Consider the following 22,483-nt stretch of genomic DNA (forward strand, 5'->3'; position numbering starts at 1 on the left):
GTGTCCCAAGAAAACCCATAAGTGAAGATGACTTCTTTTTCTTTTTGCCTCCCTACCACTTGAAGATGCAGTTCTTAGCTGTTGATTTCTGCTGTCATCAAAAAAGCACATCCTGATAGCAACTTTGATCCCCTCTGAATTTCATCCCAGTGTGCACTGTTGTTATTTAATGATGGTGGCACAGTGGTTAAGTGTTCAGCTGCTAACTAGAAGATCGGCAGTTCGGATCCACCAGCTGCCCTTTGGAAACCCTATGGGACAGTTCGACTCTGTCCTATAGGGTCGCTATGAGTTGAAATCAACTCAACGGCAATGGGTTTGGTTTGTTTTTCGGCACTAATAGATTTTAGCTACTCTATGAAATACTTAATGAATCTTGGTTAAAGCCCCATCAGAGGTTTTGGATAGTAGTAACTTGTACTTTCAAAACCATCATTCATTCCTCATCTATCTCTTTTACTAAATCTAAACAGAAGATACATTGAAGTGCTGTTTTCATACTATTTTCATAATAGAACAGTTTCTTCTTCATGCTGTTTTTAGTGCAGCCTTTGTGGTGCCAACCTTATCGAGTGATTGCTCTGCTGGTGCCTGTGTAACTGTGGATAGTATTGCCAAACTTATTTTTTTATTAATTACTTAGTCAATAAAATTTATATCAATTGGTGCAAAAAATATGTAGCTATAAACACATCTCTGCTTTTATGGCAGGTTGGAGGATAAGAAAGAAATATTTCTTGATGAAGATTAAAAATCAGCCAAAGGAACGGCTAGTGTTAAGCTGGGTAAGCTTTTTTTTTTTTTAATTGCTTGAGCCCCATTTTAGGGACTTTAGCTTGGTTTCTGAAAGCAAATTTGACAAGACAGGTACAGTACTGCATTGTGCTCTCACGTCTCAAGTGATTTTATAAGGGCCTCCTCAGTTCTGTATCAAAGAAGAATCATTTTTAGTCACTTTGCTTAAGCATGGAACCCTGCTGGCACAGTAGTTAATGGATCGGCTGCTGGCTGCTAACCAAAAGACTGGCAGTTCAAATCCATCAACTGCTCCTTAGAACCCCTCTGGGACAATTCTAGTCTGTCCTATAGGGTTGCTATGAGTCAGAATCAACTCAATGGCAATAGGTAGTCAATGGTTTTGCTTAAGCATTTGGCTATATTGATGTAATTAAATTTGACCAGCTAATAAACATTTGGGGAAAAAAATGGAAACAGCTTAATATAGTCCTCTAGAACCTCTTCAAGGTTGACACTTTTGGAGTTTGTCTCTGAAGAAAATACTTGAGCACTACTTTATGTCTTTCACATAGAAGTTGTAGTGATACGTTTGGTTAATGGAATTAGGTAAAATTACAGCTGAATCCTGGTATTGATATGTTTATACACTACGTCTCCAGACAGGACTTACAGCAGCAAGACTTAGGTGTGATTTTCATTTTTGGTTTACAGTCATATATCTCAACAAATAAAATTAAAGGGAAAGACTTAGAGGGAAGTTTTCTTTCGATGACCAAGGCGAAACTCTGATATTTCCTCCCATGTTTTCAGGCTGACCTTGGCCCCGACAAGTACCTGTCAGATAAAGATTTTCAGTGTCTAATCAAACTACTTCCTTCCTGCTTGGTGAGTACAAGTCCTTCTGGTAACTTCGGTGCTGGTATGATTGTCATCATAGATTCACAATCTTTTCTTGTGGGTGAGCGTGGCTAGAAGAGCTGAAAATACTCTTAGACTCAGGAGAATGGAGCAGGACAGTGGATCTCAGCTCAGACTGAAATCCCGAAGGGCTTTTCCCGTAGATGAGAGACCATGGTGTTTATGACGCCCGAACAACTCATGAAATAAGTGACAATTTAAACATAGCCTTTGCGTTTGAAGTAAACATCAGGGTAGGAAAACAGCCATTTCTCCAGACCTTTTGTTCTTGGCGAGGTTGTTTATATCAGTGGACTCAAAAGATCTGTTTCTAGCCCAACAAAACAGAACAAATAAGGAGTTAGATAAACTGGGTGAGGGAAAGGCGAAATAGCTGTTTTGCTGTCTACCACTCTCATAGACAAGCCAGTGGACTTTTAGGAGTGTTTAGCATTACTTATGCTAATTCTCAGTTCTAATCCAAGCCCTTTAGTGGAAAAAAACCACATGAATATGTTTCAAAATATGTGCAGAGTGTCTTGAGGAAAAAGCGAATCTGACTAGGAAATTGAGTTAGCGTTGATGTTCTTTACGAGACTGCGAGACCCTGGAATGAGTCACCGAGGGACCAAGCACAATCATGCTGACACATCCAGTTGGGTTGGCAAGTTCCTGTTTGAAAATAGAGTGTGTTGTCAAGCTGGTGAAACCAAGTTTCTAATGAGGTTTGATACGTGGCCAAGAAAAATGCTGTGGTCTTTGAGTTTGATTGGATGTGTGAAGCAAGCTGTCAGCACTCAATTTTAAATTTCTTTTAATGGATGTGCTTTACCAAAAAAAGGTGGTGCGTACAAATAGTGCACATTAATTGCAGAAAAGTCAGAAACATAGATAAGCAAATATAAGAAGACTCATCTGTAATCCCACCAATCAGAAGTATGAACCAAAATATTCAGTTGTTAACTTTTCTGGAATTTTTATATGATATATATTTTTTGAAAAATTATATTATGTACATTTTTTGTGCCTTTTCCTGTCTTTTTATGTAACTAAGGTCATATAATATTTGTCCTTTTGTGATTGGCTTATTTCATTCAGCATAATGTCTTTAAGCTCCATCCATGCTGTAGCATGTATCAAAACTTCATTTCTTCTACTGGCTGAGTAGTATTCTGTTGTATGTATGTACCACATTTTGTTTATCCATTCATCTGTTGATGGGCATTTAGGTTGTTTCCACCTTTTGGCTATTATGAATAGTGATACAGTGGACATTGATGTACAAGTCTCTTTTTGAGTCTCTGCTTTCAAGTCTTCTGGGTATATACCTAGGAGTGGAATTGTTGGTTCATATGGTTGTTATATTTTTAGTTTTTTGAGAAACTGCCACACTGTTTTCCACAATGGCTCTACCGTTTTGCATTCCCACCAGCAATGGATAAGAGTTCCAATTTCCTCACATCCTCGCCAATATTTGTTATTTTCTGTTTTTTTTAATCTTAGCCATCCTACTGGGAGTGAAATGATATGTCATTGTGGTTTTAATTTGCATCTCTCTGATGGCTAATCATGCCGAGCATCTTTTCTTGTGTTTGGTGGCCATTTGAATGTCTTCTTTGGTGAAATGTCTATTCAAGTCCTTTGCTTATTTTATGACTGGGTTATTTGTCTTTTTGTTGTTCAGTTGTTGAAATTTTAGATATATTTTGGTTTTTAGATTCTTGTCAAATATATGGTTTCTGAAGATATTATCCCAGTTGGTAGCTTGTCTTTTCACTTTTTTGGTAAAGTATTTTGACGAACAAAAGTTTTTAGTTTTTATGAGGGCCCATATATTTATTTTGTCTTTTGCTGTCTGTGCTTTTGTTATTATATTAGATAATCCATTATTGAAAGCTAGGCCTGACAGCGTTGCCCCTGCTTGTTCTTCTAAGAATTTTATGGTTTTAGTTTGCACATTTAGTTCCTCAATCCATTTTAAATTTATTTTTGTGTATGGTGTAAAGCATGGATCCTGTTTCATTTTTCTGCATGTGGAAATCCAGTTTTCCCAGCACAATTTATTGCAGAGACTTTTCTTTCTGCATCGAATGGACTTAGCACCCTTGTCAAAAATCAGTTGACCGTAGATGTGTGGGTTTATTTCTGGACTCTCAATTTTATTCCATTGGTCTGTGTGTCTGTTGTTATACCAGTACCAGGCTTTTTTTGATTTTTTTGATTACTATAGCTGTATAGTATGTTTTAAAATTAGGAAGGGTGAGTCCTCCTATTTTGTTCTTCTCTTTCAACATTGTTTTAACTATTCTGTATATATTTTTTTAAACCAGATTTTTTTTCATTAAGGACATACCTTGAGCATATTGTCCATAAATGTACTGTAATGTCATTTTTATTGGCTACATAAAATTATCATTTGGCTATATCTCTGTTTACTCAACTGATCTTCCACTAGACATTTGGATCACTTCCAGTTTTTTGCCCTTATTTTTAAAAAAAGTCATAGCAAACAATCTTAGGTAAATGTCTGTACCTAAACATCTGTGTTGTTGTTGTATGCTGCTGAGTCAGTTCTGACTCATAGCAACCCTATAGGATAGAATAGAGCTGCCCCATAGGGTTTCCAAAGAGCGGCTGGGAGATTCAAACTGCCAACCTTTTTGGTTAGCAGCCCAGCTCTTAACCCTTGGGCCACCAGGGCTCCATCCTTAACTATTTTGTTAAGATAAATACCTAGAATTAATAAGTAATTTTTGAGGAGATATTTTGATACTATATAAATATCCTGTTCCTCATCATACCCACTAGTTTTAGCATTAATTGAGATTTTGTATCTCCATCATTCCTTCTATGTTAGTTGGCATTGTACTGTAAGGAAGAGTGTCTCCTTCTCCTCTTTTCATTATTAATTAATTACTTAATATCTGTATGGACTCAACAATTTTATTTTATCCACTGGGTTTCTTTTTGGGGTGATGAAAATGTTCTAAAATTAGATTGTGTGATGGTTGCACAACTCTGTGAAGATATTGAAAACCATTGAATTTTATATTTTAAATAGGTGAATTGTAATGGCATGTGAATTTTATCTCAGTAAAGCTGTTAAAAAATCAACAGCAGCCATTTTGATGTGATGATCAGGAGAAACTTCGTGATCAATTACTATCTTTTTCTGGGCATGGCCCCTCACCCCCTCTGCCAAGACCAGGGCTTCAAATCAGTTCTTCCCGGTTCAGTTATAGCTGAGGAAGTGACACCAGAACAGACTTGAATTTTTAAAATTTGGGCGAACCAGAACCATAACTGGAATGGGAAAAATTATGGCTTGAAGCCCTGCTAGAAACTTAATCTGCCTCTTAGAAAACAAGGGCAGCGTATGTGTTGCACAGCAACCAGATCTCTTGCCTGTCGGATTTTACAGAGTCGGAAACAGCAGTGACCCGCTCACAGGTGGCGACCGACCACGCCACTTTGAGTGTGTGTCATGCTCCTCAGTCCTGGCAATAATCCAGTCTCACGCATCAGGCTCCTGAAAGGGCTCACTGCGCCTCCTCCGAGTCTCCCATTCCAGGGCTTTGACCCTTAATTTTTCCGATTCCAGTATAGTTCCGGATCACCCAAATTTTAGCAATACGAGCCTGTTCTGGTTTTGCTTTGTCAGCCATGACTGAACCAGTTCAAAATCTCTGTGCAGCTCAGCTCCCATGAGTTTAAGCTTTCTTGATACCCCTTTGAGTAAATGGACATTGTAATACCGTCTAAAGTCAGTTCATGTAACCAGAATTCCAGGTCATATGAAGAGTTTCAGTCATTAAGTAATTTGACTTTTTCCCCACCTTCGCTTGGGCGACGTCAGCGTCCTCTTCTCGGGAGGACACCGTGAGACATCACATTGCAGACTTGTGTTGAAGGGCAGGAGGATTCATGCTCGCTGCTTTGGAAAGGGATGAGGTGCCACAAGATGCTGCTTCTGCTTGTTTCTGGGCTGTTATGCTCCCTGACTTGGCACTCAGCAGCAGTGTGGAATGTTAGGCAGAGCTGTGAGTGAAGACACAGTTATCCTCGTCCCCACTTGGCTGTCTGAGATTGGGCTGTGTTACTTACCAGCTTATAGAGGAAGAATATTAAAACCATTATTCCAAAAACTCACCTTTCCCTCTCTTCCACCATACTTGTCCTGCCCAAAAGCAAGAAGAGAAGACAGGAAGGGACAGGAAAACTAGATGAACGGACATGGGGAACCCAGCGTGGAAACAGAATATTGTCACACGGTGGGGATTGCAACCAATGTCACAAAATAATTTGTGTATAAATTTTTGAATGAGAAACTAGCTTTTGCTGTAAGCTTTCACCTAAAGCACAATAAAGTTTTATATATATATATAAAAACTCATCCTTTAAAAAAAAAAAAAGGACCTAGATACTGATACAAATAAATGTGAATTTCCTTTTTGTTCTGGCAGCACCCTTACATCTATCGGGTTACCTTTGCCACAGCTAATGAATCCTCAGCGTTGCTAATTAGGACGTTTAATGAAAAAGGAACTTTGAAGGACCTGATCTATAAGGTACGTATGGTGCAAGTTCATGGTCATAATGAAGTTCTCAAATCCCTTTGCAACCCGTTATTAATGTTCGATCTCTAGGGTTCTGGAAACTAGGCTTTGAGGAGTCTGGACTTTATTTTGATTTTAGCAATAAAAACTACCCATTTTGGTTAAAGAACATTCTTTTTCCCCACATGAGGGAAGATTGAACATTTAGTGACCTAGTCTATTACCTTGTAGGCTGCTCTTTCAGGTCAGTTTCTGTATGTGCCCTTCACTTAGCAAAGCAGGAGTGAAGAATTCTAATTGTAAGCAAGACTCTGCGATCTGCTAAAGCCCAGAGCAGGCAGCTCTTCACTGGTCCAGGGAAGGGACAGAACTCAGGCCGTCATCTTTCTATCGACTACACAGACTGTTGTAGTTGACACATCCTGCGGGCTGGCCATCTCTTGCACCCCCCGGCCTCTCTAGAGTCCTGCCTGTCCAGGCAGCCTGTGTGCAGGGGTCAGCCCCCCTGCTGCTTTTGAATGTACTGTTTGTTCTTTTCCAAAGGCAAAACCAAAAGACCCATTCCTAAAGAAGTACTGCAACCCCAAGAAGATTCAGGGCCTTGAACTCCAGCAAATAAAAACATATGGGCGGCAAATATTAGAGGTAAGAGATATTTAGGTTTTTTTTTTTTTTTTTTTTTAAGTTGCACCAGAATTTGACCCAGCGTTAAGGTATTCTTTAGGGAAAGTTCTCAAACAATATCCAAAATAGTTTAAGTTGTCTAATTACTTATAAACTGATCGTATTGCCATATTATATCCCCCAAAAGCAATACTTGAGACTGAGGCAGGGATTTAGATCTACAAAATTACAGCGTTTTAGCTCTTGCAATTGAGTGTCTGGCTTTTAAGAGCTTTACTGTGTGGGCACTAATTTTTGTGTTATCCTTGGTTGATCTTTATCTTTGTGCCAAGGTTCTTGTTTCTGTTACGTCATGTCCATAACCATCTGGCGCCCTTACAGACGGGTAACTAGCAGTGAACAGTGTACAGGCTTTCTTGCCCACATCACCCCAGCTCAGTATTCTCCGGGCTTCTTGGATTGTGCAGCCCTGTCACTGAAAAACAACTTAAGCGTATGCCTCTAATGTTAGGTGTATTTAACTGTTTATAAATCATCTACATGGACTACCACTGGTACTTTTTGTACCTTGTAAATTGAGGCTAAGAAAGAGTGAGATTAAAAAAAAAAAGCTAGAGAGAGGTTGTGATATTTTCTTCTAGTCCTCAGAGAACTCTCCTGGGCACCCCCTTTGACTGTCATGTGCTGACTCACCAGGTCTTTGCCGGGCTGTAAATAGACATGTCTATATGGGTGAAGGAGCCCTGGTGGCACAGTAGCTAAGCGCTCGGCTGCTAACCGAAAGGTCAGTGGTTTGAACCCACCTAAAGATGTGGCAGTCCGCTTCTGTAAAGATTACGAAACCGTATGGGACAGTTCTGCTCTGTCCTATACAAGGTCGCTAAGAGTCAGAATCGACTCAACAGCCACCGAGTTTAATGGGTATGGCTGGGTGAGCCATTGCTTATTTAAATGGAAGCTGAGAAGTTTGCTTCTTTTTTTGTGGGAGCCTATTGTGTATTTCTGTTACTAAACAGGCCTCAGGAGAGATTGGATTAGAGATATTTTCAACTACGTCCCATTCCTTTAATAACTGCCTGGAGCAGTGACACTATAGCTTTGCTCATCTGTTTAGGAGTATCAAGACTTTGCCCTGAAGAGACTTGGTCTGTTGGGATCAGAAAGTGCTTAAGGGAGAGCATTTTGGTGTCAGAGCTATTAACCCCAAGCTGGCTGTGGCTGCTTCTCTGTTCTCAGGAAATGAGAGCCTTGGTGTTGCATCTCCAGCTGGAAAGCATTCAGTGCCACTCCTTATTCCAAAGAAATGGTTGGAGGTGGCATTTTTCTTCAGGGATCGCCCCAGTGACCTGTTTGCTTTTGTTTTAAAATATATTGACTTACAAAAAAAATTTAACTTGTGTTATATCTGAACGGTTTAGGGGTGGGGAGTGTAGCCTGTACACATTTTTTAACTGACTGGCTTAGTATTCTCTGTTTGTCTCTGGGTGTTTAGGTACTGAAGTTTCTACATGACAAGGGATTCCCTTATGGGCATCTTCATGCCTCCAATGTGATGCTAGATGGGGACACTTGCCGGCTGCTAGACCTTGAGAATTCCTTGTTGGGCCTGCCTTCCTTCTACCGATCCTACTTCTCACAGTTCAGGAAGATCACCGTAAGTGCTGAAAGGAGTGAGGCAGTAAGTTTGCTGTCAGCGACAGGTTGTCCCCATGGCAGGACCTGTGATCCCCCATGTAGGAAAATGCAAAGCAGGGAAAGGTCCAGTGGGGGTGGGTCAGGCCTGTTGACCTGCTTGTCCCACAGAGCTTGGTTGCATCTCCAAGAGGCTGAGTTGAAAGGGCAGGTAGGGCAGGGAGTAGGGAGTAGGGAAATCCCTGGAGAGCAGGACCAAGTCTTTTAGTCAGAGCGATGCCTCGTGAGCTTTTGCAGAAGGCTTTGTATCCATCAGGAGTGTGGTTGCCCTTGGGCCTTGTCTCTCAGTGGGAGTTGGGGGCTGGAGCTCTGGGGCTCATAACCCCAAACTGAAGGATGTCCTTGCTGCTGCTCTGTTTTCTTCCACAGACGTTGGAAAGTGTGGATGTTCACTGCTTTGGCCACTTACTGTATGAAATGACCTATGGACGACCGCCAGACTCGGTGCCTGTAGACTCCTTCCCGCCTGCGCCGTCCATGGCTGTGGGTCAGTATGGGGTTTGGAGCCGCCACGTGGGCCACGCTAGTCTACAGAGCTACTCACTCCTTTTCCAGAGACTGGGAAAGACCAGAAGGTGTTGCTATCCCCCACCACCAGAAATTCTTATCCAATTTAAAAGATAGCTTTTCCATTTGTCGGGCTATCTGACACCTCAGGGAAGTTTTTGTAAAAGTTTGGAAGTGGAGGAGGTAAGAGGAAGAATGGCCAGCGAGAGTCTTACTGACAGGTTCTGGGTGCAGAAGCAAAAGCCAGGAGCAGGCCGCCTGAAGCCCGCCTTGAGTACTCAGGCAGAAATCAGGAGTCAAGCCAGAGCACCAGTGGGTCTTGCAAGGGATGGGGCGCCATGGACCGGAAGCCAGCTAGAGAAGAACCTAGCAGGCCCAGTGCTAGGGAAGACAGACAGGAATGCAGACCCCCAGGCAGAGTGGATCCAAGAGCACTGTCAGTGTTACCTGAGAGGCTGAGAGAGCCGGAGGACAGGTGGGAAGCACCTTTAGGAAGGAGGGATGTAGGAACTGATGTAGACCCGTCCAGGGACCCTTCCATCCCCTCCACAGCTGGCTCAGTTAGACCTTACAGCTAGAGCAGAGAGGGGAGGGCAAGGTGGCTGTTGGACCATGGTGCCTTCGAATATGGGAGTCAACCCTTTATCAGATGTTAGTTTTGTGTCAGATGAGGTGGTTCAAGAGAAATAGGCCTGAGACTGAACAGTGACCTGTGGGTTGAAAAGTCTGGCTGCTTTTGTTTATGGCATGCAGGGTGTTGGGTGATGAGATATCAACAATTGGCATTGTGTGTGCTGGTTTTGATTACAAGCAGGCAAGCATCAAGATGCCTCTCAGGTTCAGAATCTTGCTTCTGTGTAGTGTTTATTTCTCTTTTAAGAGAGCAAACACTTTTATGAATGATATCTTGAATCCACCCTCTAATTATTCTTGAAATGTATTTAGCTTTCCATCAGCACGTGGTTTCTGAACCATCTATCTTGAATCATCGGTAACGTCAGCGTTGCCAGCGTTCCCTCTCCCCACGTGTGCCATCTGTCTGTGTGTGGAGAATTGTGACGCCGTCCCAATCAGCCTGTAGACAGTTGTTGCAAAGCGATGTCAAACTTTTCGTCACCAAGTGGATCTGCCAGCTTGTTCTGTGGAACTAAAATGTGTATCTGTTCATTTCAAGTGGCCGTGTTGGAGTCCACGCTGTCTTGTGGAGCCTGTAAAAATGGCATGCCTACCGTCTCCCGGCTCTTACAGATGCCGTAAGTCAATCACGTGCCTCTGTTGTGACCTTGATAACCGTGTCAGAGACGGGGCCCCCGTGCCTGCGCGCGGTAGCCTAGCACAGACGGGATTGCAGTCCTCACAGTGTCCGAGCAAGCCGCGTGCTGACGATCACTTGCAGCATGACTTCATGACCCTTTCCTTGTGACCTCGCTGCCTTAGTCTGGTTACTCGCCTTTAACCTGCTTCACGTGTGTCTCTCCTCGTGGATGCTACCGTTGTGTGTGTGTGCATCCGCGCAGCCCCCAGTTGAGGGAAATCCGAAGGAAGGCCCTCCCAAGCGGCTCTCCTTGTGACCCCGCATCAGCACACCAGTGGCCACGGCTGTGGATAGCGCACACGTCACGGGCCCTTGGAGGCTCTGCCCTCAGAGGAAGGGCAGTGTGTTTCTGGGCTCCCATGCTTTCGTTTGCTCACTTATTCACTGGGTAACATTTATTAAATGTCTAACCTGTACCCAGCACGCTGCTAGGGGCTTAGCGCTCGGAAGACACTCTCGCCTAAACAGCGTTATGAATAGTTAATCCCAGCAGCTGAAGTAGTCCTTTGGGCCTTTCCTCTGGGTACATTTCCATTCCTTCTGCAGCAGAGTGGTCCAGAGGGGGTTGGACAGACCTGGGGTGAACACTTCGGCCTGGTGACCTTGGGCAAGTTACTTAACTTCTGGAAGCTGAGTTTCCTCAACTGTAAAATGGAGATAATAATACTCCCCACCTCAGAGGTTGCCGGGAGGATTTAATGAGACGATTCTTAGTATAGTGCCACCCACTTAATAAGTGTTTATTAAATATTAGCTCTGATTTTATTGATTCAGCTTATATTCACTGAGCACCTGCTGTGTGACCCACTGACATGGTCTTCAGGGGCCTGAACCTTGCCTGCACGAAAGGGGAGACAGAAAAGGGGGACGAGGAATGGGGTGAACGTTTGCTGAGAACCTGTCCCGTACCATGTGGCGTCTCGGGTGCTTTGTCTCTCTTAGCTTGCTGTACAGCAGATGTACTGAGCAAACATTAACGGGGGGAAGCAAGGCAGGGGACTGTGTAAGTGTAGGCAGCCACGCTTCGGAAGAGGTGGAGACAATGCTAGGTCCCTGTTCATTCTTTAACAAGTGTTTACAGAGGACCGGCTATAGTATGATCAGGTGCTCAGCTGCTAACCAAAAGGTCAGCAGTTTGAGCCCACCAGCTGCTCTGTGGGAGAAAGACCTGGCGATCTGCTCCTGTAAAGATTGCAGCCTTGGAAACCCTATGGGGCAGTTCTGCTCTGTCCTTTAGGGTCACTGTGAGTCAGAATGGACTTGACCCCACACAACAACCATAGTGTAGGCTGTTCTGGATCCTGGGGGTGCTGTGATGAGCAGAGCCAGCCAAGCCCCCGCCCCGTGGATGTGACATTCTGCTGTTTAACAGGCACTGAAGCATCAGCCTCTGAACCAACCACCATTAGTAACAATGTAAATATGGAAAAATACATCCAATTAGGGAAAAAAATGTATACAAACTTTTAGAACAAAATGCATTGTAGTTACGGAAGAGCCTGTACATGCTGATGTATTTGAGTCCGCATTTGCACCCCATACTCCACAGCTCTGACGTTTTCCTCCTTCAAATGTTTTTTTCTTCACACAAGTCTTTCTACTCTGTGGGCTTCCAGCCTGGAGAGGAGCATTTGAAGAGATTCGAACTACATTCAGTTAAAATTTGTTTTCTGGAAGTAAACGTTTGTGTGACCTAGGAAGGGGAAAGTTATGTCCCCACTTCCAAAACGACTCAGGAGAGCACTGTGGGAAAAAGTTAACACTGCCATTTCTACATGTGACACATTTCCTGTTTTTTCTAAAAAAGTGAAATGTTCAAGGAAGGACTCGTTTATAGCTGTCTGGGCACTGCCCCTGAACCATTTAAATTCTTTACCTGTTTTACCCAGAGCGTTTCAGAATTACTCATGCTATTGTTTTTAATAACATATGTTTGAAGAGAGAACTCGTACGACCTAAAAACTGCTTTTTTTAAAAAAAAAGCATGAGAAACTTTTCTTAGAAGAAAATTATTTACTTGTTAGACTAAAATCAGGGCAATTTCTTTCTACTTACTTGAACGTGTTTATTCTAGTAAGATCTAGAATAAATCTTACCCTCCTCTGGGGCAAAAAAGAAAAGAAAAAAAACCAGTTATTCTGTTTAGAAATATCTACTGCATATATTATTTGCAGAAGTCATTTTTTTTCCTAATTGTTAATTAAATTACCACATAGCATGAGAGGACTATTGCCCATGGCGGGGAAGTGACCTCCAGTATGGAGCTGGCCCGGTCTCCTGGGTGACACCTCTGAGGCACTGGGGAGTGGGGCTTCCCTGAGGCCACACTGAATGACCTGTCAACTCCTGCGAGTTTGTTGAGAAACACAAATGGTGGATTGAGCCAGAGGTGGGCCTGGGTGGAGAAGGGAGACCTCCTGGACCAAAGGTGTCTTCATCTGCTTTGATTCTGTTCCAAGAGTGCACCTGGCTTAGGAAAGATTCTTTTCCTTGTTTCATTCCCTTACAGATTATTCAGTGATGTTTCACTAACCACTTCTGAAAAGCCACAGTTCAAGGTAAAGCAAATCATGTCATTTTTTTGGTTTGTGATATAAATAAGTTAACTTTGAAACTCAGCTTTTTTTTTTTTTTTTTTAACCAAAAAAGAGAAGATACAGTATTTATAATACGGAAAAGTTAGAAACAGTCTAATCTACAATTACAGAATAGTTTAATAGTCTATGGTACATCTATTTGATAAAATATTTTTATTTGTTAAAAATAAAATTCATGAAGACACTGTCATAGCATGGAAAATGATGATGATATTGGCTGAGGAATGAAAAAGAATGAGAATACAGTGTGTAAAAAATATGTCTGTGTCTAGAAAAAAGACTGAAAGGAAATGTTGTGGGAAGCAGTAGTGTTGTGTGGTGCTGTGGAAAGAGTATGGGCTTGGAACCCAAAACACCAGGTCGATGCCTAACTCTGCCCTTATAACACCAGCTGTTTATCTATGGCAGGATTTCTCAACCCCAGCATTTGACATTTTGGGCCAGATAATTCTTTGCAGTGAGCGGTTGCCCTGTGTACTGTAGGGTATTTAGCAGCATCCCTGGCCTCTTCCCGCTCAATGCCAGTACCAGTCTCCACCCGCCTCCAGTCGTGACGACCAAAAATGCCTCTCCCTGGACAGTGCCAGGTGGTCCCTGGGGGGCAACATCGCCCCAGCTGAGAAACTAGTCTCTGAGTCTCTGTTTCTTGGTCTGTAAAATTGGACGTAAAACCTGCTCTAAAGCCCACCGTCGTCACTGAGCAACAATGCGAGAATCTGGGCACGCTGTCAGTGTCGTTTTGGGGGGAGGGTGAGGGGTAACTCTCTTTCTCCTCTCCATATCCCAGAAACTGTTATGATGGAAGTAACTTGAGAAAACAAAAGCAAGGTGGGGTTAGAAGATTGTGTAAGTGAGCAGAAACTTCCCTCTGTCCTATTTTGCCTGTTAGAGGAGTTTCGACAGCAATAGCTTCTTTGGATCTGAAATAAGGAAGAAAAAACATTTAAATTTATCCCTTCTTCACTGAAACGCCTCAGGAAACGCACTCAGCCTTGTAAATAAACACGCTCTCTCCAACCCCCAGCCCCAGGATTTAGGGATTATGGTAAGAGCTAGCTCTTCCCCTAGCCTGCGTCAATAGGATTTTAAAAACCAGTGTTAGTTCCGTACACATGCATTGGCCTGCTGGGAAGATCCACCATGGAGGGCAGCCAGGTGAGAGACTTTTCACTGGGTGCCCTTTTATACCTTTCGACTTTGGAACCAGGTTTTATCTATTCAGAACATTTTTAAATTTAAATGTTGTGAAGAATAATCAGGCCCAAAAGCTCAGCACGCTCTGAGTATCTTTTTTCCAGGCCTGGGCACCTGGTTTTTAACAAGCTCAGAAGCAGACCAGGCGACTGGGAGGAGTTCTCGTAACAGAAGCAACTTAATCTTGTGAAATTCAGGAAGTAAATTTTTCACAGAGAAAATCGCTGTGAATATTTGAAGTTATAAAATGTTATAATTACTTGAATTTTTATAAATCATGTTTCTTTATGCTTTAATGTTATGTATTCACTGTTAAAAATGCTGAAGAGGTGAGTGTGTTGGGGATTCCGAAAGCATTGGGGTAGGATTTGTGTGGACAGCTTGCAGCTGCCTTTATTCCGGATGGCCTCCTCCTTTGAAACCAGGCCCCAAGAGACCCTGGCCATTTTACTCAATGGAGATGTACTTTCTCTTTCTTTCAGATCCCCACAAAGTTAAAAGAGGCATTGAGAATTGCCAAAGAATGTATAGAAAAGAGACTAATTGAAGAACAGAAACAGGTAAATTGGTAATTCTGTTCCTCAGTGCCCCCATCCGTGGCAGATTCTGCTGTGGTGTTCACAGCGGTTGGCTTTTGACTGACTGTTCATCCCGTAAGAGTTTCCTTTGTGCTTGCTGTAAAGCAGGTCCAGGCTAGATGCTGGGACACAGAGCTGAATACCTCACACGGTCCTGCCCTCCAGGGGCTCTGTCCAGTAGGGGCAACAAGCATGTCCACCAAGGACGGTCATCCTGCATGGTCAGGGCCACACCACGAAGTGGTGGTGGAGGACTCACATACCCACATGAGCCATGCTCTAATGGTGCCTGGGCCCACACTTGTCTTCTGTGAAAGACAGAAAGGTCTGCATCCTCCAGCACACTCTTCTCACGGACATCCAGACCCCAGCCAGAGGGCTGACAGGCTGGGCAAGGAAAGAGTTTTTATCTAAATAATATGATTTGACAGAACATGTTGGAGAAGATTTTCCTTAGCAATCTACCTTATGTAGTACACGCTTACATTTGTGGTGGGTTGTGGTCTCTTAAAGATTCACCAGCACCGAAGACTGACGAGGGCACAGTCACACCATGGCTCTGAGGAAGAAAGGAAAAAGAGGAAAATTTTAGCTCGAAAGGTAAGCCCAGTGTCTCTCTGAATTCCCTCTGTGAATTCTTGACTACATGTGAAGAAAGTTCTAGGTTAATGGTACACATTTAGTTAATGGTAGATTTTACGCTGTATCTCCTTGAAAGCTAAAATTATTTCCAGATGACTGGTTTGAAGCTTTTAGAAAAGAGCCACATAATATCAGCAGAGAAATGGACCATATAGTTTCCTGGCTCACTGGGCCAATTGTGGCATGCTGTAACTGGGGGAAATGATTGGCCTGAGATAGTAAATTCAGCATTCTTGGTTTTATTTCCCCCTTTAGTTTTGGCTTGTGGCTTCTTTGCTGTATTAAGTTATGAGGCCAAATACGACCTTGTCTGTAACTAGTTTAACTGTGTGCCTGGAAAATACTTTTCTTCTAGCTTCCAGCCTCACCATGTTTATTCATTGCTTTTCCTCCCCCTTCTTCTATTTTTAAAGAAGTCAAAACGATCTGCTATTGAGAACAGTGAAGAACATTCAGCAAAATACAGCAATTCCAATAATTCAGGTAACTGGCTATGGATTGTGGTGGGGCCAGGCACCAGAGGTCAGAATCAGGAGTCTTAGTCAACAGGTTGGATTCTAGTGGCCAGGGCGGTAGTGAGTGTAGAGAACAAGAGAGCTCCGGTCCTAATGAGCACTGGAACAGCATTCAAAGGCTCACAGAACTCAAGGGCTGGAAGGGACCTTAGAGACTGTTGGGTAGTCGAGACTCTTTACTGACGTCAGGACTTGATCAACCAAAGATGCAGGAACATCAGCTGTGGAAGATGAAATGGACTAAAAATGCAAGGCCTCCTGGTTTTCAGTAGAGCCTGCATGAATGGAAATGACCTCAAATCCTGCCCTCTGTTTTGGTCCCCACATGGTGGAGCAACATGCGTGGGATGGTGAGAAATATCATTCCAGAAGGCCCAAGATGGTACAGAGAGCACTATCCTGCAGTCAGCAGCCTTTGCTGTCACTCCTGGCTGCTCGTCGCCTAGCCCCACTGGCCTTGGGTCTCAGTGTTCCCATTTTTGGAAATCAGGGCTAGATCCCTTGGGGCTTTTCAGTTCTTCTGGCTTATGAATCTGAAGGGGAGTTCCACATAGAGCAGGGGGGTCTCCTCCTAACCCAGACCACCTTGGTTCAGCCCTGGAGGCCAAGGGAAGGGAGGTTTTTTAGGTTGAGGGATAGTTGAGTATTCTTCTGAGCAGGGGAATTACCTAGCAGAGGGAAGAAGCTGAAGATGCAAAAAAGAGAGCGACCTGGGGGCTAGGTCTCCGGGAAGGGTTAGCATCAAGAGTCCAGCTCCGTCTCAGCCTTGGAAGGAGCCCACCCATCTCCTCTTGGAGGACAGGGCGATGAGGCAGAGGTGTTTAAAAGTGGGAGGAAGGAGATTGGGGGTGTTCACAGCTCATACCACAGTCTTGTCAGTGGGTGAGGAGTCTTCTAGGCGTGTGAGGAGAAACTGTGAGGGGTGCACAAAAGGACAGGGCTACAGCCCCGAGGGCTGGACTACTTGTGGCAGGTAGTGGTGGGCAGAGCTGGAAATCGGGAGGGTTGGGATGGAGGAAGATCACAGACTCCGGAGGAATCATGTTGACATCACTGCTTGCAGAGTCTAGGCCAGAGAGGGGTCAGAGGGAGATAGAAGGGAAGAGAAGGAAGGGAGACCCCAGGCCCTGGAGGTCCCCATGAGGACAAAGGCAGGATCCTTGAGGATCGAGGTGGGGAGAGGAGGAGGGACAGGAGACTGTTGTGGCCTGTGGGTTATTTCAGAGTCTGAGGTCTGTCTTCCCCGTGGTCCATGGGATGGGTGTGGACCAGTCATGGTCTTCATTAGGCTGAGGTTGTGTCTCCCACCAGCATGTCTGACTAGGAGTCGGGCTGTTCATAAAGCAGAGGAAGCCTGACTGTGTGCTGCACCTTCCTGAGGGCCTGCCCACAGGCAGGGCTCTGTACTGAGGCCACCAGATGGGACCCCAAGGGCCCTCAAGAGGCAGCAGTTGTGGGTGGGATGTACAGATCATCCTCAAGCCCTGTCTCAGTTCAGTCTTCTCTGCGTTAATATCTGCACTGGGCTGCAAAGCAACATGAAAGCAGCCTGGGCTGAATTTTATTTCCTTTTTCTGTAAAAAACCCCTCATATGTTATAGGGAGCTGAGGGTATATTGCAAATAGTGGACAAGTATTAAACTGGGGGGAGGTGTGACTAATTAGGGCATTTCTTATCATGCCCAGTGTCCCTGAGCTATCAGCATGTGTTGTGGGTAGTGAGTAAAGTGGTGGTTGGGAGGCTTGACTTAACCAGAACAGCTAGTTTGACTTCTCAGGGCTGTGGACAGCAGCCCTCCCTTAGAGTTATGTGCCCATCAACCCAGGAAGCTTCAGATTGTGAAGCTTTGGTTAAGCCTTTGATAGGACCTCGGTGTGTGAGAGGGGGCTTATGGAGGAGCCTCCATCTGCCCACTGGGACTACTTCGAAGTCAGGCCAGGAGGATATTTTCTAGGGATTTCCACGCAATGGGGAGATGCTGAGAACTTGGAAATATTTGAAATATAGCAAATTTACTAGGTCCAGAGAAAGTATGTAACATGGGAATATGCTCATTGCCTTAATGTAAATAAAGGTACTTAACTGAATTTCAGGTAAGAAGGGACCTGGGAAGTTCACAAACTGAACAGGCTGACCCTATCTCATTGAATGTCAGTCCAAACCAAAAACTGTTGCTGTCGAGTTGATTCGATTCCAACTCATAGCGACCCTACAGGACAGAGTAGAACTGTCCCATAGGGTTTCCAAGGCTGTAATCTTTACAGAAGCAGACTGCCACATCTTTCTTCCAGGGGCAGCTGGTGGATTCGAACCACCGACCTTTTGGTTAGCAGCTGAGCACCTAACCCCTGCGCCACCAGGGCTCCTTATCTCATTGAGTGCACCAGCTGATAGACTGGAATTCCTCCCGCGCACACTGCTGGGTGGATGCTGAGGGAAACCCCACTTCCTTTGGGGAGGTCCCTATTGAGCTGCTCTGTACCTCTCTGTGTCTGTGGCCACTGAGATTCATTTGTCTTTACCAGGGAGGAGCTTGGGGCCAGAAAAAGACACTGCAGTCATTTTCCTAAGCTGTTGGTTGAGCAAAATTGATTTCAAACGGGGCAGGCTGTGGGGAGCCGCAGAGGCGATGAGGCTTTAGTGGCCTGCGGAGGAAGTGTACCCTGCACTGGGGGGAGGCCTGTGGTCATCTGGTCAGTCTCTGAAGTTTCTCTCCCCTGTTACCTTTTACCAATTGCCGTGGAGTCAGTTCTGACTCATGGAGACCCCACGGAGCCCCTGGGTGGTGCAAATGGCTAACACACTTGGTTGCTCACCAAAAGGTTGGAGGTTCAAGTCCACCCAGAGGTGCCTGGCAGTCTACTTCCAAAAGATCAGCTGTTGATAACTGTGGAGCACAGTTCTACTCTGACACATATTGGGGCATCAGGAGTTGGAGTCGACTTGACGACAACTGTTTGTTTTAAATCACCTTTTACCACAAGTCCACACACTAAGCCAAGTGCAGATTCTGATGATGGTGGATCCCAGCTCAGACTGAATTTCAAATGTCTTTCTTTAGTCCCCATGAGGGTTTCTCTGTGTTTTTCCTTAGCAGGATCTGGGGCCAGCTCACCTCTCACATCCCCGTCCTCACCGACTCCGCCCTCTACAGCAGGTTAGTAGTGGAGGTGAAGTCACGTGCCTCCCTCCTCCTTCCCGCCAGCAAGGAGTATTGGGACTCCTTCTCTTCCTGCCTTGACCCAGGCATCTCAGGGCTAGGTAGTGCCAGCCTTCTCCAGAGAAACCAGTGTGAGTGCAAAGAAGCGGTGTCGTTTGGGAGGGCTAAGGGTCTAGATTTCCAAACGTAGATTTCAGAAGGAAAGGAATGGGTTCAAGGCCACTAGCGGCCCTCCGGCTCAAGCTTGCTCTCTTTGCTGCAAAGCCTCCCACCGGGTGCCTCAGATCTCAGCTTGCCCTGGTAGTGCTCAGCTGAACAAAACCAACACTGTGGCCCCAGGCCTTGTCCTGCCAGAGCCGTCTCTTTATGGAGCCCAGCCATAATGGTGGTGATGTCACAGAGCAAGTCTGATGAAGTACCTAGGTGCTTGAATGAAACACGCTATCGAGCTTCCGATTTCCTGAGAACTATTTGTGCTTTGTTCTGTTCTGTAATGCATTTAATTACCTGAATATTTTTCTGTGGCTGGCCTTTGTTTCTCCCTGGTGAATTAAATCAGATACTATCAGTTTTGTTTGAAAAATGTAAAAATAATTTATCTTGGGGAGTATTTATAAAAAATAGTCTATAATTCTGTGGAGTAGACCGATAAGACTATCTTTCTTCTTTCCTTTTTGGACTAAGATCTCTCCCCTGACCATTTTGCAAGCCCAATAGAAACACATTGGGGTACCAGTATCTCCTTTCACTTCTTAAATGAACCAGATGTTCCGAATGTCCAAGGAGCTGGTTCTGCCACCCAGACCTTGTCTGCTGTGCTTGGAAGGGTCCCAGCAGCTGTTTGAAGGGAGAGTCATTGGCTGAGGTTGATTTGTGAGTTGATGAAACCACATTTATTAAGGCAGCACCCAGGAACTACCAAGAGCATTACGAAGCTGCTCCTAGAAGCTTCTAACTGACCCTTCTAAAAATGACATCAAGCCGATGTGAGGTGACTAGTTTGAACGATGTGCTTCTGGCTGAGGATGGCTACTGCTGGCTTCCTGCAGAAAGTTTTGGGGCCAGAGCTTGTTGTGAGTAGCAAAGGACCTGGCTTTTGGGGATGATATTCTCTTCCCTGTCTGAGTTTCTCAGCACGTTTTGCAAGAAAACTCCCAGGTATTGGCCAAGAGGAAAAATAGGCTTCTTTGTCTTTTGTAGAGGTGACCTATATAGGCTGATAAAAAGTTTCTGGAGATCTGCTACCCAGACCACACTGAGCCATTTTCTAGAAGATAGAAGTCTTTAGGATATTAAGTTCCCACCACTTAGACGTATTAAGGAGATTGGAAAGAATCCATGTTGTTGTGTGTCATGGAGTCATCCTGACTCTTAACGACCCTGTAGGACAGAGTAGAACTACTCAGTAGGGTTTCCTAGGCTGTAATCTTTATGGGAGCAGATCGCCAGGTCTTTGCCCCCCACAGGACAGCTGGTGGGCTGAAACCGTTGACCATTTGGTTAGCAGCTGAGCGCTTTAGCTGTTGTACCACCAGGGTCCTTTAACAAAGGAGATGTCTGTTGAGTGGTACAGAGCACCTCACTGTGTGCATCAGAGATGGTCCTGCCAGGTCTCAGCTTTAAATACCTTGGGGAATCCCCAATCTATTCATGGAGAGCTTTTGTGAATCCTCCGATTTGCCTGAGTTTTGAATGGGAGCTTTCTCATACAGTGGCAGGTTTGCGTGAGATGAGGTAACCTTTAGAATGAGAGAGAGGAAGGCAAAAGAGAAATCTTTTGTCATTAGAGTTTTGTTGGGCAAACTTTGTCTGAGGTGAGCGGGAGGCATTACTATGACTGTGATAACACCTACCTGAAGGGGAGACGTGGCGATTCCGAGGGAAAATGTGAAGCCCCAGGCGTAGCGCTTGGCAGAGACAAGTGACCCCAGCAAATGTTGGCTCCTTCTTTCCTTTGTCACCTTAAATGTTTTGGTGATGAAATTACTGACTCAGCCCCAAAGGCTGCGCTCTGACCTCTGCTGGGCATTTGCTGTAACACATAACAATGGTGCCTCAGGTTAAGTGAGGGAGCCCCGCAGGAGACAGACATGGCATCTGCTCCCGTAAAGATCACAGCCTTGGAAACTCTATGGCGCAGTTCTGCTCTGTCCTGTAGGGTTGCTAGGAGTCAGAATCGACTCTACCACAGCGGGTTTGGGTTTGTTAATATTAAGCAAAGGAGTGCCGGTGGCACAGTGCTTAAGTGCTCAGCTGCTAACTGAAAAGGTTGGTGGTTCAAACCACCAGCCGCTCTGCGGGAGAAAGATGTGGCAGTCTGCTTCCGTAAAGACGACAGCCTTGGAAAGCCTCTGGGGCAGTTCTGCTCTGTCCGCTGAGGTCACTATGAGTCACCTGGCACCCAACAGCAACAATAACAATATTAATCATTTGCCTGTCAGTCTAGCATTTGGGGCCCTAAATGAGGCACCCACAGTGAGTTTATTCAGGATGCATTTATTGAGCACCTACTGTGTGCCAGGCCACAGGTGAACAGACAGACGAGGCCCCAGCCCTCATGGAGTCCCATTTCCAGTTCCTCTCAGGAGCTCGAGAATGACAGGCACAGTTCAGGCAAACGCTTTCCTTGGGGTCCAGCCATGGTAGTTTTTCTCCCAGTGGTTCCCCTTCTCCATGTGTTTGATTTTTTTTCCTTGCTTTTTCTGTTGTTTATTTCTACTTTTATGGCTTTATAGTCAGAAAAGATGCTTTGTAATATTTCGAGACTTTGGATTTTGTTAAGGCTTGCTTTATGGCCGAATATGTGGTCTATTCTGGGGAATGTTCCATGTGCGTTGGAAAAGAAAGTATACTTGGCTGCTGTTGGGTGGAGTGTTGGGTATATGTCTATGAGATCAAGTTGGTTGATTATAGCATTTAGCTCTTCTGTGTCTTTGCTGAGCTTATTTCTGGATATTCTGTCCTTCACTGAAAGTGGTGTGTTGAAGTCTCCTACTACTATTTTGGAGCGTCTCTCTCTCTTTTCAGTGCTGTTAGAGTTTGTTTTATGTATTTTGGAGCCCTGTCATTGGGTATGTAAATATTTATTATAGTTACGTCCTCCTGGTGTATTGACTCTTTAATCATTATATAGTGTCCTTCCTTATCCTTTGTGGTGGATTTTACTTGAAAGTCTGTTTTGTCAGAGATTAATTTTGCCATTCCTGCTCTTTTTTGAGTGTTGTTTGCTTGATATATTTTTCTCCATCCTTTGAGTTTTAGTTTGTTTGTGTCTTTAAGTCTAAGGTGTGTCTGTTGTAGGCAGCATATAGATGGATCGTGTTTTTTTTTTAATCCAATCTGCCACTCTCTGTCTCTTTATTGGTGCATTTAGTCCATTTACATTTGGTATAATTATTGATAGGTATGAGTTTAGTGCTGTCATTTGGATGTCTTTTTTTGTGTGTTGTTCACAGTTTCTTTGTTCC

General features: G+C 44.4%; 1 protein-coding gene across 1 annotated transcript in view; it reads left to right on the forward strand.

Moving 5' to 3' along the window:
• Positions 1-22,483, forward strand: part of PXK (PX domain containing serine/threonine kinase like) — an 81,150-nt gene that overhangs the window by 48,261 nt on the left and 10,406 nt on the right. Inside the window, exons 6-17 of the mRNA XM_023726646.1 lie at positions 662-785; positions 1,549-1,623; positions 6,099-6,203; positions 6,735-6,836; positions 8,308-8,469; positions 8,877-8,994; positions 10,189-10,267; positions 12,839-12,887; positions 14,603-14,680; positions 15,212-15,298; positions 15,754-15,823; positions 18,951-19,013. Of these exons, the coding sequence (XP_023582414.1) occupies positions 662-785; positions 1,549-1,623; positions 6,099-6,203; positions 6,735-6,836; positions 8,308-8,469; positions 8,877-8,994; positions 10,189-10,267; positions 12,839-12,887; positions 14,603-14,680; positions 15,212-15,298; positions 15,754-15,823; positions 18,951-19,013 (1,112 nt within the window). The remainder of the gene's footprint in view (positions 1-661; positions 786-1,548; positions 1,624-6,098; positions 6,204-6,734; positions 6,837-8,307; positions 8,470-8,876; positions 8,995-10,188; positions 10,268-12,838; positions 12,888-14,602; positions 14,681-15,211; positions 15,299-15,753; positions 15,824-18,950; positions 19,014-22,483) is intronic.

This window comes from Trichechus manatus, unplaced genomic scaffold, assembly GCF_000243295.1.
Source record: "Trichechus manatus latirostris isolate Lorelei unplaced genomic scaffold, TriManLat1.0 scaffold00001, whole genome shotgun sequence".
In the NCBI taxonomy this organism is placed as follows: Eukaryota; Metazoa; Chordata; class Mammalia; order Sirenia; family Trichechidae; genus Trichechus; species Trichechus manatus.